At 41.0% G+C, this 15,150-nt stretch overlaps 1 protein-coding gene across 1 annotated transcript; it reads right to left on the minus strand.

Annotated features, from left to right (window-relative positions):
* Positions 1 to 767: 767 nt before the first annotated feature.
* LOC121391950 (fatty acid-binding protein, heart-like) lies at positions 768 to 13,747 on the minus strand. The gene is made up of 4 exons (XM_041523398.1): positions 13,309 to 13,747; positions 5,878 to 6,047; positions 3,890 to 4,003; positions 768 to 1,413 (listed from the first exon to the last, which is right to left on the minus strand). Exons 1-4 carry the CDS (start codon positions 13,388 to 13,390, stop codon positions 1,360 to 1,362), a joined length of 420 nt encoding a protein of 139 aa, XP_041379332.1. The 5' UTR covers positions 13,391 to 13,747; the 3' UTR covers positions 768 to 1,359.
* Between the last annotated feature and the right edge of the window lie 1,403 nt (positions 13,748 to 15,150).

Consider the following 15,150-nt stretch of genomic DNA (forward strand, 5'->3'; position numbering starts at 1 on the left):
GTAACTATCTTTTAGTCGATAACGATGTTAAAATTTACTTAACACTTGGGTTATGAGGATATATAAGAAATGGAATAAAACATTCGTGTCCGTTAGATACCATTTATCTCACAACTCGTTGTTTAAAAACGTATCAAACTCTCGTTAGATAAATTTTAAAACGACTCGTAAGATAAATGGTATCTCACGGCCACTCATGTATTATTCTCTATTTCTTAGACGCAGGTGTTTATGAATTGTAAATATATGTAGTTACACGGGTGTATGACATGAACAGGCATCGTAAATTTGGCACGTTAAGTTTTAATGTTCATGTACATTTTACGTTGGAAATTGTTTCCAAGAACCTAGCACGTTCTTTCAGTTTATTTTGCAATTTATGAGATCTAGTTTTGTGTTGGCAAATACAATGAATGAATGAATGAATGAATGAATGAATGAATGAATGTTTAACGACACCCCAGCACAAAAAATACACATCAGCTATTGGGTGTCACAAAAGGTAAGTATATGAAAATATTTATATACAAAACAAAATTAATTTATAAAGAAAAGTCATTCGACTCCTCTTTGGCTACATGCTTGACAGACGTGGTTGCTGAATACGTTATGCAATACGTTCGTTACAATTAAACTGCTGTTCTTTAAACAATATGAAATGTCGTTAAAAATCGTTTGATGTGTCAAATTAATTTTTATTGTAAATACACGTACCAATATGCCTTGTTACTCTTGTAATAAAACTGCAGAACAAAACAAACATAATACAAGTAGAAAATATTTATTTTCAAGCAGAAAACTATAAACAACATGACTAAATTCTAAGTAGGAAATTGTAAAGTAACATGATATTCAAGTATCATGAAATGATATCTGCAACAGTTTAAAATTGGAAACGGTCCTTTTAATAGGAATGGTGAACGTGTAGTTTTATAAAAGGTTTAGAAACCATGTCATCAGTTTAGTATATATAGTACCTGGTAAAGCACTTACTAGAGGGTGACAAGTCTGGGTGTGGCATAACTTTACACCCGTGCCATCGGTATTATGTTTTCTTTTACATTTATAATAGGTGCATCAACAAGGTGGATTGGGGGGGGGGGCGAACAAACGTACAACGTTTTGGCATTTCTTTTATTTACACTTTGCTTTGAAAATAGTAATATAGAGAACAAAGACAGACAGACAGATGCACGTGTATTAAGATGTTAGGTGAGAAAGATGAGTAAAAGTGTCACAGTCAGCCTTTGACAGGATTTGAACCACTGTCTTCAGCTTCAGATTCCAGGATATGCAGCAACAAATTTGGCATTGTCTTCGTATTGAATCTCGTATGGATTGGAATCCCATAGGTGGTGTTTACGACACACGTTTAAACCATCTCTTGCAGACCACGCCGTCACATTCAATTGTCTATGATGAAAAACAAAAACAATATTTTACAATAAATAAAATATGGAGTTTTCTTATATATTACACTAACGCTTTGAAACAGGCAACAGTAAAAGATTGATCAATGTCATACTAATAGAATAAAGGTTATGGGCTAGTTACATTTTTGTTAGTTTGAGAGAGCAATATTTTCTTTTTATTCACAGAACCTTTGTTTCCATTTGAATCTGCCTCAGTCATTTGAAATGCGAGTGTATTTCAAATATTTAAATAAATAAATGTATGTGTAATATATATATATATATATATATATATATATATATATATATATATATATATATATATATATATTATATATATATATATATATATATATATATATATATATATATATATATATATATATATATATATATATATATATATATAAATCTAATATAGAATCTAAATTAATCACAATTATATAGTACATGCACTATACAATAAAGTTTCTGAGAAAATTTATTCCAGTATTCCACTTACATTCACACCAACAATAAAAATACAATTGCACACCATCAAAATAAAAAATAATAAAACAATTTGTTGTGTGGCTGAGGAAATGTCACATACTCATATACATAGCTATTAAATATATAGATCTACAGAAAACATAAAAGTGATATTCGTTGAAAAGTCCTATTTTCCAGTATACTTTATTTAGAGTTAGACTATAGAAATGTATACTCTGTCAAAAAAAAACCCGCATAGGCGAAATATTCATGGAATTATCTCTTTAATACAAAGTGGCATAATTTCGTTATTTATGATCGTATCAAAGTGAAATGTGACATGAGTATGTCACAATGTTCTTGCTATAAACTGACGGTAGTGGAGGCGTTTTCGTCACCAAACAGCGTCACACGAGGGCGCTAAAATCAGTATCTTGTGTGGCCACCAGCAGCAGCAATCACTGCGCGACATCTCCTTGACATAGACTGAATGAGTCTCTGAATCCGGGCACGTGGAATCCTAGCCCATTCTTCCTGCAGTGCATATGACAGTTGCGGAAGCGTCTGAGGCTCCGGGTCGCGCTAGCGTACATGTCTGTCCAGTTCGTCCCATAGATGTTCAATGGGGTTGAGATCTGGCGATCTTGATGGCCATGGCAGCACATTAATGTTTTCATTCTGTAGGAAATCCATTGTTACACGTGCCGTATGCGGCCTGGCATTGTCCTGCTGAAAGAGTTCTCACTGTCGATCCAAAATGGGAAGCATGTGACGGCGAAGAATTTCATCCCGGTAGGGTACAGCTGTCAGGTTGCCTTGTACGAACACAAGTTCACTTCTGCCGGTGTATGAGATGGTTCCCCATATCATAACACTCCCTCCACCGAATCTGTCAACTTGGGTGACGCAGTTGTTGGCAAAACATTCATAGCGGCGTCTGTAAACACGTTGTTGTCCATCACGTCGCTGTAGAAGGAAACGTGACTCGTCGCTGAACCATACTCGCCGCCATTTTTCCTAGTTCCACCCCTGTACATTCGTGCACCAGCGAACACGTAAATGTCGATGCTGACGTCGCAGGACGGGGCCTACATACGGTCTCCTAGACCGTAAACCAGCTTCTCGAAGTCGGTTCCGAATGGTTTGTGCAGACACCCTTCTCAAACCAGGTATGCGTCCAGCAGTGTTCGTTGCTGTGGCAGTTCGGTGACGCAAGTGCAGAACCCGGATGTTGCGATCTTGTGCTGCAGTTGTTATGCGAGGTCTTCCACTTCTGGGCCGGTGTTCAGCTGATTGAAACTGCTGGTACCTGTCCCAGTGACGTGAAATGGTGCTCTGATAGATGTTCATGTGGCGTGCGACTGCTGACTGCGATTCGCCTAACTGAAGGAGGCCTATTACAATGTTTCGATTCGGCAGGCTTGTAACTCGTCTACGTCGAAATGGAAATGGAAATGAGGCATCATTGCGAGCATTGCAGCTTTAAATACCCATCACTACCCCAATCTTTTCCCCGAGTGTTACGTGCATTCGCTAAAATCTGACCATTTCACGCCGATTTCCTGCAATTGTTGCACAACGTGCCACAACGTGCGTTAAATTTGTTTTAGGGTGCATTTGGGCATGCTGTCCCATTCCAGGAACATTAACAAACATGGTCATTCAGCAACATTGTATAAAAAAGAAGAAGAAGATATTTCGTAAAATCAAACACTTTTCTTCTTTCCCTATTACCTATGCGTTTCTTTTTTGACAGAGTATATATATATATATATATATATATATATATTTGTGAAGAAGTTCATGATTAAATTATCTCCCTTGTACATTATTACGTATTAATTATTGAGGTCCGTATCGCTTGATCGTTTCGAAAGTTTGGTGTGCACATTGTCTCATCCAATTTAGGTATCCTCAAGAAATCTCCCATTATCGTAGATTTCCGCATGGCATTATGAATTTTAAAAGCTTGTTTTAGTCAGGTTGATTATTCACAGATGACTTACCATGAGCATGTCATTATCCGCGATCTCTCGGGTGATTTTCTGTTCTTTGATAGCCGAAGCACCAATAGGGGATTGAGTTTTTACTAGCTTCCCGTCTTCGTACTTGCAAAAAGCCTAAAACAGGAAGTATATCATGTCAGTATTCAGTAAACGCGGATCCGGAGGAGGGGGGGGGGGGGTGGGGGGTGAGGGATCTGGACACACGCGTCCATGCTCACGATGAAAACAAAATACACGTATTTTAAAGTGCATTCATCGCTAATATATAACTTCAATTTAAGTATTATCAGGTAGACTCCTACCAAAACAATTCTGGATCCGCACCTGTACAGTTAAAATTTACACCTGTTCCGTATTTTGTTAAGTACGTAGGTAACTGGAACAATTTTAGAATAAACAAGCTTCATGAACAAAACAAATGGGGAGGGGGAGCTGTTCGTGGCAGTATTCCTATAGATGGTACAGGAAAGAAACATTTCTCTGGAACGCATGTGTCTGAGAATGAAACATTTGCATAACCGGCGGACCCTACCTTGTGTTTGTCACATTGGTCTTCTCATTCGCACTATTCATCGACCTTCGTTACTTTCTTCAGGGTTCACACCCGTTTTCGTTTACCCCCCCCCCCCTCCCCCGCCACTCTAAAGTCTCTACACACGCGCCTAAAGCTGTGCCCCCTCCCCCACTTAGTGTGGCCCCTACGTTGTGTTTGTCACATTGGTCTTCTCATTCGCACTATTCATCCACCTTCATTACCTCATTCAGGGTTCACACCCGTTTTCGTTTAACCCCCCTCCCCCGCCCCTCTAAAGTCCCTACACACACGCCTAAAGCTGTGCCCCCTCCCCCACTTAGTGTGGCCCCTACCTTGGGTTTGTCACATTGGTCTTCTCATTCGCACTATTCATCCACCTTCATTACCTCATTCAGGGTTCACACCCGTTTTCGTTTAACCCCCTCCCACGCCCCTCTAAAGTCCCTACACACACACACCTAAAGCTGTGCCCCCTCCCCCACTTAGTGTGGCCCCTACCTTGTGTTTGACACATTGGTCTTCACATTCGCACTATTCATCCACCTTCGTTACTTTCTTCAGGGTTCACACCCGTTTTCGTTTAACCCCCCCCCCCTCCCCCGCCCCTCTAAAGTCCCTACACACGCGCCTAAAGCTGTGCCTCCTCCCCAACTTAGTGTGGCCCCTACCTTGTGTCTGACACATTGGTCTTCTCATTCGTACTCTTTTGGGACGGGACGTAGCCCAGTGGTAAAGCGTTCGCTTGATGCGAGGTCGGTCTGGGATCGATCCCCGTCGGTCTGCTGATTGGGCTATTTCTCGTTCTAGCCAGTGCACCATGACTGGTATATCAAAGGCCGTGGTATATGTTATCCTGTCTGTGGGACTGCATATAAAAGATCCTTTGCTGCTAATCGAAAAGAGTAGCCCATGGAGTGGCGACAGCGGGTTTCCTCTCTCAATATCTGTGTGGTCCTTAACCATATGTCTGACGCTATATAACCGTAAATAAAATGTGTTGAATGTGTCGTTAAATAAAACATTTTTTTCTTTCGTATTCTTTGTCCACCTTCATCACTTCCTCTATGGTCCACACCACAATTTTTGCCCCCTCCCCCTCTGCCGCCCCTCTAAAGTCCCTGCACAAGCGCCTAGAGCTTGACACCTCCCCCAGTAGACCCTACCTTGTGTTTGATATATTTGTCTTCGCATTTGTATTCCTCATCCACCTTCATCACCTCCACACCCCAGTTTTCGCCCCACCATCACTCTCACGTCCCTCTAAAGTTCCTACACACGCGCCTAGAGCTCTGCCCCTCTCATCTCTTAGTGTGGCCCCTATCTTGTGTTCGACACATTGTTATTCGTATTCATCATCTCATCCAGGGTTTACACCCCAGTTTTCGTCTGCCTCCCCCCCCCCCTCTGCCCCGCCAAGAGCTGTGCCCCCTCCCCCACTTAGTGTGGTCCCTACCTTTTGTTTGACACATTGGTCTTCACATTCGTATTCCTCGTCCACCTTCATCACCTCCTCTATGGTCCACACCCCAATTTTCGTCTTGATGTCGATCGCCGTGTCCTTCACCTCAATCGTCTGCTCCGGTTTGCTCAAACTCATCATCTTTCTCAACACAAAGTTCGCCCCTAAAAATACAATGTAGAATAATTTTAATATCACTGGCACGAAAGTTTGTTTTGTTTAACGACACCACTAGAGCACATTGATTTACTAATCATCGGCTATTAGATGTCAAACATTTGGTAATTCTGACATCATTATAGCCACATTTTTCCATTCCAATTCCAATTCCAAAAAGGAAAGGGCTGAATTTACAAAGGAAAGGACATGTTTTATTTAACGACGCAGTCGTGGGACACTGAGTGCGAACGATCCTGCGACCAATCGTAATGTCATTATGTATAACATGTGCGTGCCCAACTTGGGCCCCCAAGACTGAGAGCAAAAAAGAAAGAAAGAAATGTTTTATTTAACGACGCATTTAACACATTTTATTTACGGTTATATGACGTCAGACATATGGTTAAGGACCACACAGATTTTGAAATGAAACCCGCTGTCGCCACTTCATGGGCTACTCTTTCCGATTAGCAGCAAGGGATCTTTTATTTGCGCATCCCACAAGCAGGATAGCACAAACCATGGCCTTTGTTGAACCAGTTATGGATCACTGGTCGGTGCAAGTGGTTTACACCTACCCATTAAGCCTTGCGGAGCACTCACTCAGGGTTTGGAGTCGGTATCTGGATTAAAAATCCTATGCCTCGACTGGGATCCGAACCCAGTACCTACCAGCCTGTTAACCGATGGCCTAACCATGACGCCACCGAGGCCGGTCAGTTCCAAAAAGGTTAACGTGCACATTCAGAGCAAGCTGTTGTAGCGCACGCCTGTCCTTGGCACAAGTACCGGCCTCGGCCGGTTCATCCGTCCAGGACAAGAAGAGGTTGGGGAGGTGAAGGAGGGACCGCCTGCACTGGTAGGTGCAAGGGAGCACCAGCAGTTCAACCGTAGTTTTATATGCACCATCTCACAGATATGATAGCACATTCAAGGACCCTTGATATGCCTGTTCTGGTGTACTGGCAGGAACGACAAATAAATGATGGGCTCACCGGCGGGGATCGATCCTATAGCGACGGCAAGAAGGCGTGGTGTTTCCGACACAGGAATTCAATTCCACTACATTCTACCACCATTTACCATTAGATATTGCGTAGCCCAGTGGTAAAGCACTCGCTTCATGCGCGGTCGGTTTGGGATCGATCCCCGTCAGTGGACCCATTGCGTTATTTTTCGCTCCAGCCAGTGCACCACGACTGGTACATCAAATGCCGTGGTATGTGCTATCCTTTCTGTGGGATGGTGCATATAAAAGATTCCGTGCTGCTAATCGAAAAGAGTAGTCTATGAAGTGGCGACAGCGGGTTTTCTCCCTCAGTATCTGTGTAGTCCTTAACCATATGTCCGACGCCATATAACCGTATATAAAATGTGTTGAGTGCGTCGTTAAATAAAACATTTCCTTCCATTAGGCGGTGAGACGTAGCCCAGTGGTACAGCGCTCGCTCGATGCGCGGTCGGTGTGAGATCGATCCCCGTCGGTGGGCCCATTGGGCTATTTCTCGTTCCAGCCAGTGCACCACGACTGGTATATCAAAGGCAGTGGTATGTACTACCCTGTCTATGTGGTGGTGCATATAAAAGATCCCGTGCTGCTAATCGAAAAGAGTGGCGACAGCGGGTTTCTTCCCTCAGTATCTGTGTGGTCCTTAACCATATGTCTGACGCCATATAACCGTAAATACAATGTGTTGAGTGCGTCGTTAAATAAAACATTTTTCTTTTCCTTCCATTAGCTATTAGTATCCCAAAAATGTCGCTCATGAAAACTGAATAATTTTTGATATCATTGGCAAGAGGGTCGGGATTTAGCTCAGCCGGTTGACCGCTCGCCTGAGGTGCTTGCGTGACAGGATCGAATCACCTTGGTGGATCCATTCAACTGATTTGGGTTTTTTCTTGTTTCAACCACAACTGGTCAAAGGCCGTGCTATGTGCTTTCCTGTCTGTGGGAAAGTGCATGTAAAATATCCTTTGCAATGTGCTCTAGTGGTGTCGTTAAGCAAAACAAACTAACAAACTGTTGACTACTAGTCAGACTTACCAAATGTTTGACATCCAGTAGCCAATTATTAATTCATCAATGTGCTCTAGTGATGTCGTTAAACAAAACAAATTTCACATTTTTACATAATGGCATCAGCATGTTGTAGTTTCGATGAAGTACATCCGATAATCTCGCCTGGCGACCGTGGTTTCGACATTGGCAAGATGGCGTGGTACATCCAAAACAAGAATTTAGTTCCACGAGGTCCTTCTACCACCATTTATTTACTCGCCGTGTTAGAAGTACAGTCGACTAAAATAGCTTCTTATATTCAAAATAATTCTCCCCTAAAAACTGAGTAATTTTAACAAATGGTGATTTCAAGAGGCCGAGCGTTTGCGAATATTTTGACTGGTACCATGGTCTTCTATCGGTATCACATTTATCTCAAATTAAAAAGTTTGTTTTGTTTAACGACACCACTAGAGCACATTGATTTATTAATCATCGGCTACTGAATGTCAAACATTTGGTAATTTTGACATATAATCACAGAGAGGAAGGTAGCAAGGGATATTTTATATGCACCATCCCACAGACAGGATAGCACATACCACGACCGTTGATATCCCAGTGGCGGTGGCGGTGCACTGGCTGGAACGACAAATAGCCCAATGGGCCCGCCGACGGGATTAGATCCTAGACCAACCGTGCATCAAGCGAGCGCTTTACCACTGGGCTACATCCTACCCGCATTTAACATTAAAACCAGTCTAGCGAGATGCCGCAATCGCTCACCCTTATGGACATGCTTCTGAAGGTGAGGTGGGTTCAAACGAGAGTTCCGTTCCACCACTCCCACCCTCCATCTTTAATGTCTTATATGACAGACTAAAATAGTTATCCCAAGTTTCCACTAAGAAGCTACGGCTATATCAAAGGCCGTGGTGTGTGCTTTCCTGTATATGGAAGAAAAAAAACATATAAAAAGATGCTGCGGCAGCGTTTAAATTTGGCGGCACTATCTAAACCAAGAGTAAAAAAAATACGTTATACATCAAATAGCCGTGGTTTAAAATGTTTCGAGGCGTCATTACACTGGGCTGAATTTACAAAGGAAAGGACATGTTTTATTTAACGACGCAGTCGTGGGACACTGAGTGCGAACGATCCTGCGACCAATCGTAATGTCATTATGTATAACATGTGCGTGCCCAACTTGGGCCCCCAAGACAGAGCAAAAAAGAAAGAAAGAAATGTTTCATTTAACGACGCACTCAACACATTTTATTTACGGTTATATGGCGTCAGACATATGGTTAAGGATCACACAGATATTGAGGAAGGAAACCCGATGTCGCCACTTCATGGGCTACTCTTTTTTATTAGCAGCAAGGGATCTTTTATATGCATCATCCCATAGACAGGATAGCACATACCACGGCCTTTGATGTACCAGTCGTGGTGCACGGGCTGGAGCGAGAAATCGAAATCGAATTTACAAAGCCTATCTTTGTCTTACACGCGTGTAACTATATACGTATATTTACAATGCTTAAAGACCTGCGTTTTAGAAAATCAGGCTTCGTAAATTCGGAGCAATATTTTGCCTGTTCAGCGTTCATTTGACGCAATCTCGACGTCATGTACGAAATGCTCGCTAAACTGGTTTCGGTGCTCAATGTTAAACGATGGGAACCGATCAAATTGTATTCGTGGGTGCTCGCAACATAATTTGTATTATGTGCGCAGATATGTTAAAACCTTTGGATAGGGTTATACATGTCTAGTAATACAGGCGTGTGGTCTCAAGCAATTTTTTTTTTTCAATATACTTTCCGAGCGAGCATGATTCTCTCCTCTCCCCACCCGCGGCCTCCTATAAACTTCGTTTGTCATAATCTATACTCCTCACCTTTTTTTTCTTTCTGTTTTTTTTCGTTTCAGGCAGCACCGGACAAGTCGGGTACCCCATTTAATGATCAATATCCTACTTATTTACAATTAACCAGGTTCTCTTTTATACTTCCCCTGCGCGTGCTGTGACCTCACCGTGGTGCAGGGGTGTAACATTCTCTTTGAGATGGCCAATACAGCATAATTGAAATTTTGAGTAAAAGTCAGTATCTGTCTGTGATATTTGTATTTTTGCACAGTTCTTTACTGTTTTTATTTAAATCTTGAATTGTTATATTGATGTTGATCATCACTTTATTTGTTTGCATTTACCATAGTTTGACTCCCAATAGCCGATGTATTGTTCGTGCTGGGATGTCGTTAAACATTAATTTATTCCTTTTATACTTCTCACCCTGCACACGCCTCTGTAATACTTGACCGGCCTCGGTGGCTGGTAGGTACAGGGTTGGCAGCCCGGTACCGGCTCTAACCCAGAGCGAGTTCTTAAGGGCTCACTGGGTAGGTGTAAGACCACTACACCCTCTTCTCTTTCACTAACCAACTCACAACTAACCCACTGTCCTGGACAGACAGCCCAGATAGCTGAGGTGTGTACCCAGGACAGCGTGTTTGAACCTTCATTGGATATAAGCACGAAAATAAGTTGAAATTAAATGAAATGTAATAGTTGCAACGCGCAATTATCCCCAATCACACAGTTGTCAAACATTACCGTAATTATATCCAAAATACACATGGTTTCCTCAGTTTGGAGGCAAGGTGACATTTAAAATTTCCTAACACAGTGACCAACATAACCGTCATAAGAAATAAAAGGAACATAATTTTTAACGATACCTCATCACATTTTAAACTACGGCTATTTTGTGTCTAACATGTGGTTATTTTGACGAGAGAGAGAGAGAGAGAGAGAGAGAGAGAGAGAGAGAGAGAGAGAGAGAGAGAGAGTGAGATTTTTCCCTACTGCATTCAGAAGTGTGTGTGTGTGTGTATATATATATATATATATATATATATATATATATATATATATATATATATATATATATATATATATATTGATGTATGAATATCTATATATTGTATGTATGTCGAGTTTGACTGTTCCATACATAGATATTAACGCACTGGAGCAGGGGATAATTAAATCCTTTCTGGCCTCACAAATTGTCCCATACCGTTGCTGGGACTCGAACCTATGGCACTGAATCGCCCTTAATTTGCAAACTTGCCACGATACCTTTTGAGCTATTGAGGCATCCATGAAAATGATGTTCTTTAACTCAACTATATGCATGGGGCCTACAAGCTACGGTGATTAGACCTGGCACTGGCTAGTATGTATGTATATATGTATGTATGTATGTATGTATGTATGTATGTGTGTATGTATGTATGAATGTATGTGTGTGTGTATGTATGTGTGTGTGTACGTACGTACGTACGTACATACATACATACATACATGTCCGAAACGCCATTATGAATTCTGAGAGGCCTTCAACTTCGTTTTGACAGGTTGATGTAATGAAACATGGAATGTCACATCCATATATCCATCAGCGATGTCGACTTTAAAAAGACCAACATGTGACATGTATCATGATGGATGGGGCCATTCAACAATGACGTAACGCCCTAGGGGAGAGATATCAAAGGATGCGTTACAAATTATTATGGGGGAGGGTTGGGTTTTTTTTAGAGGTATTAAATGTTTCCAAAACAATAATTGTCAACTGTTTTTGCTTTAAAGTAAAATACAGCCAGTCATTTCTACTTCGTTCTTTAAAGGGACATTCCCGAGTTTTCTGCATTGTAAGATGTTTCCGACTAATAAAATATTTCTACGATTAAACTTACATATTAAATATATTTTTTAGTTTAGAATAACAGTGTCTGTATATTCAATGTGTTTCTGGTCGTTTTAATATTTGTAAGTAGTTGAAACTGGATTTTGTCTTCAAATAATTTCGTACGTACGAAAAAACATATTTTAGGAAATAAAATGAAATTTAACCTAGTACAAATATTAGAACGATCAGAAACACGTTTAATATACAGCCACTAATATTTTATGCAGGAAAATATATTTGATATGTAAATACAATTGTTAAAAAGTCTATGTTAGTCGATAACATCTTTAAAAATGCAGCAAACTCAGGAATGTCCCTTTAATATATGAGTTTCTAGTATTCAAGGCAAACAAACGTAAATATAAAAAATATAACAGTATCATAGGCTATTGGATGTCAAACATTTGGTAATTTTTACATATAGTCTTAGAGAGGAAACCCGGTACATTTTTCCATTAGTAGCAAGGGATCTTTTATATGCACCACCCCACAGTCAGGGAAGCACATACCACGGCCTTTGATATACCAGTCGTGGTCCTAGACTGGTTGCGCATCAGGCGGACGCTTTACCACTGGTCTACGTCCCACCCCCTCGGCTATTGGATGTCAAACATTTGGTAATTCTGACATGTACTCATAAGAGGAAACCCGAAATGACGTCATAATGACAGGGAAAGCAAGCATGTTGAGGAGTACCGATGAGCGGTACATACTCGTGGGGAGTCTTAACATTAAAACAACCTTACATTGGCGGATCCATAGTCACAGGGGTCACTTAACCCCCTCCCCTCCCCCCGCCTGTTTGAAGTGCCATCTTTGGTAAAAAAAAAAAATATGATTTCATCATCCACAATGTTATACAAAACTAATCGTCTCTGAGCATCTTTATTTTAAAATTTCCCTTTGAACTCCGCTCATTTGCCTTCGGCAATCTCAAACTTGCTTTTTAAAAAATACGTTCGTGGCCCACCTCTTTTATAAAAATCCTGGATCCGTCCCTGGAGGTGGTTACTAAAACAATGCCAGATTTTGCGTTACGTGATAATAGATCGCCCCTATACTAACTAGCTTACCGTAGATATAAAAATAGATGTAACAGAAAGATCAACCTCCACTGAGGGGTTTTGATCTGCAGACTGTCAGTACGAGAGTTCAGCGTTCTACATCTCAGTTAATAGGAAAATTCCCACTAGGTTCTGCCAGTAGCAACACTTTATACCAAATCTACTACATAAGACTAAGTCCACAGCCAAAAGCTGATGGGGGAATGACAGGTGTGTGGCACAGATAGCCGCAGGAGACAAGCACCTGCCGCGGTTGGAGAGACAAGGACTGGGATCTGGACATGGACAACGGAAGAAGTTGAAAGATAGGAGGAGTTGCCAGATCGGGAAGAAATGAGATGCAATTCAAAGAAGAGAAGGAAAGGGGGCAGTTGGACAAAAAAAAAACACACAAAAAAACCCCAACCTCTACTAAATAATATAATATATATTTACTAACCCGTCTTTTTGAGAAATTCATCCCATTTTTCACTTCGATGCAGCTTCCACGTGCCTCCGAATTTGCTTTTGATCTCATCCATCTGCAGCGTGTTGTGATTTACCCGAATCCTTTTAAATTAGTTTGGTTGTTGTTGGTGCGCTCGGCGTCAACATACAAATATTTGGCCTTCGGATTCTATCACCGACTGCAAAATAACCTAGCTGTGAACTAAACTGACAATAACTGGCCAGTATAATGATTCCGGTAATAGTGAAAATATCGAGCGAGTGTATGTGTGTGTATGTGTGTGTGGATTTCGTTTATTTTTTTAAATAACAACTGTGGAAACAGCTGTTTTATTAAATCTTTAATGTGGCAAATGTGCCTGCCCGAGAGAAGCTTTATTTTATAAGGACCCACTTCAGCACTCTTTACAAAGCCTCTTTTATTTGGGATGATGAAAGGGATTTGCCCGTTCTGCTTGAAGGGATCTGTGAATCCCGACGTTTTGATAGGGCTAAATGAATCACGTGGTTTAACGTAGATATTGTATGATATATAGTGTAATAGTGGACTGTCCAGTCGCTCTATAAATAGATTATGTATCACACCAGAGAGATTATGTCTAACTAAAATTGCGTTCAGCAACAGCATGCGAAGCTAACGTTCGCGAACTATTTAAATGATTCCCGATAAAGTTATTCGTTTCAATGTGAAGAGTAAAATAAAATATCTCACGTTTCGTACAGTTTGAATGAAAACAAACATAATAAAACGATTTTTTGTAACAAATATATGGCAGAAGCCATATTTTTATCTTTATTTTGGAATCGATCCGCCTCGGTGGGCCCATTGGCCTATTTTTCGCTCCAGCAAGTGCATCACGACTGGTATATCAAAGGTCGTGGTATGTGATATCTTGTCTATGGAATGGTGCATATAAAAGATCCCTTGCTACTAATGAAAAAATGTAGCGGGTTTCCTCTCTAAGACTATATGTCAAAATTACCAAAGGTTTGACATCTAATAGTCGATGTGCTTTAAAAGTGGTGTCGTTAAATAAAACAAACTTTTTTTCTTCATTATTCCGCGACAGCACACTTTACATGAGTTGGTGATATTATTTCTAGTTTTAGAAATGATTCATAACCATTAGCATCTTTATTGACGTCTTCATCATAGGCGTTGGAAGCTGGGAAGGGGCGAGTGGCAGGGGGCAGATGAAAGCCGATCTCAAAATGGAAGGAAATGTTTTATTTAACGACGCACTCAACACATTATATTTACGGTTATATGGCGTCAGACATATGGTTAAGGACCACACAGATATTGAGAGAAAAAACCCGCGGTCGCCACTTCATAGACTACTTTTTTCTATTAGCAGCAAGGGATCTTTTATATGCACCATCACACAGACAGGATAGTACATACCACGGCCTTTGTTACACCAGTTGTGGAGCACTGGCTGGAACGAGAAATAGCCCAATGGGTCCACCGACGCGGATCGATCCTAGACCGACCGCGCATCAAGCGAACGCTTTACCGCTTTACCACTGGGCTACGTCCCGCCCCTATATAAATATTGATTTAAAAGAATATGTTGGGGTTGTTTTGGGGTGTGTTTTTTTTACTCCGACACTTACCGTATTTATAATATTGTGACCCTCCCTTTACAAACTCCTGAATCCGCCCCTTAACGGTAACCTTATTCACTGGTGGATGCAGTGGGTCCCATGACCCCGCTCCCCCACCCCTTCCCCAGGTCCGTTTGAAGCGACCTTTTCATTGACTTTTTTTCTTCTTTTTTTTTTTCTTTAAAATTCATACAACACTAAATTGCCTTGAAAATGTGTCTCGGAT

This window comes from Gigantopelta aegis, chromosome 3, assembly GCF_016097555.1.
Source record: "Gigantopelta aegis isolate Gae_Host chromosome 3, Gae_host_genome, whole genome shotgun sequence".
NCBI classification, from domain to species: domain Eukaryota; kingdom Metazoa; phylum Mollusca; class Gastropoda; order Neomphalida; family Peltospiridae; genus Gigantopelta; species Gigantopelta aegis.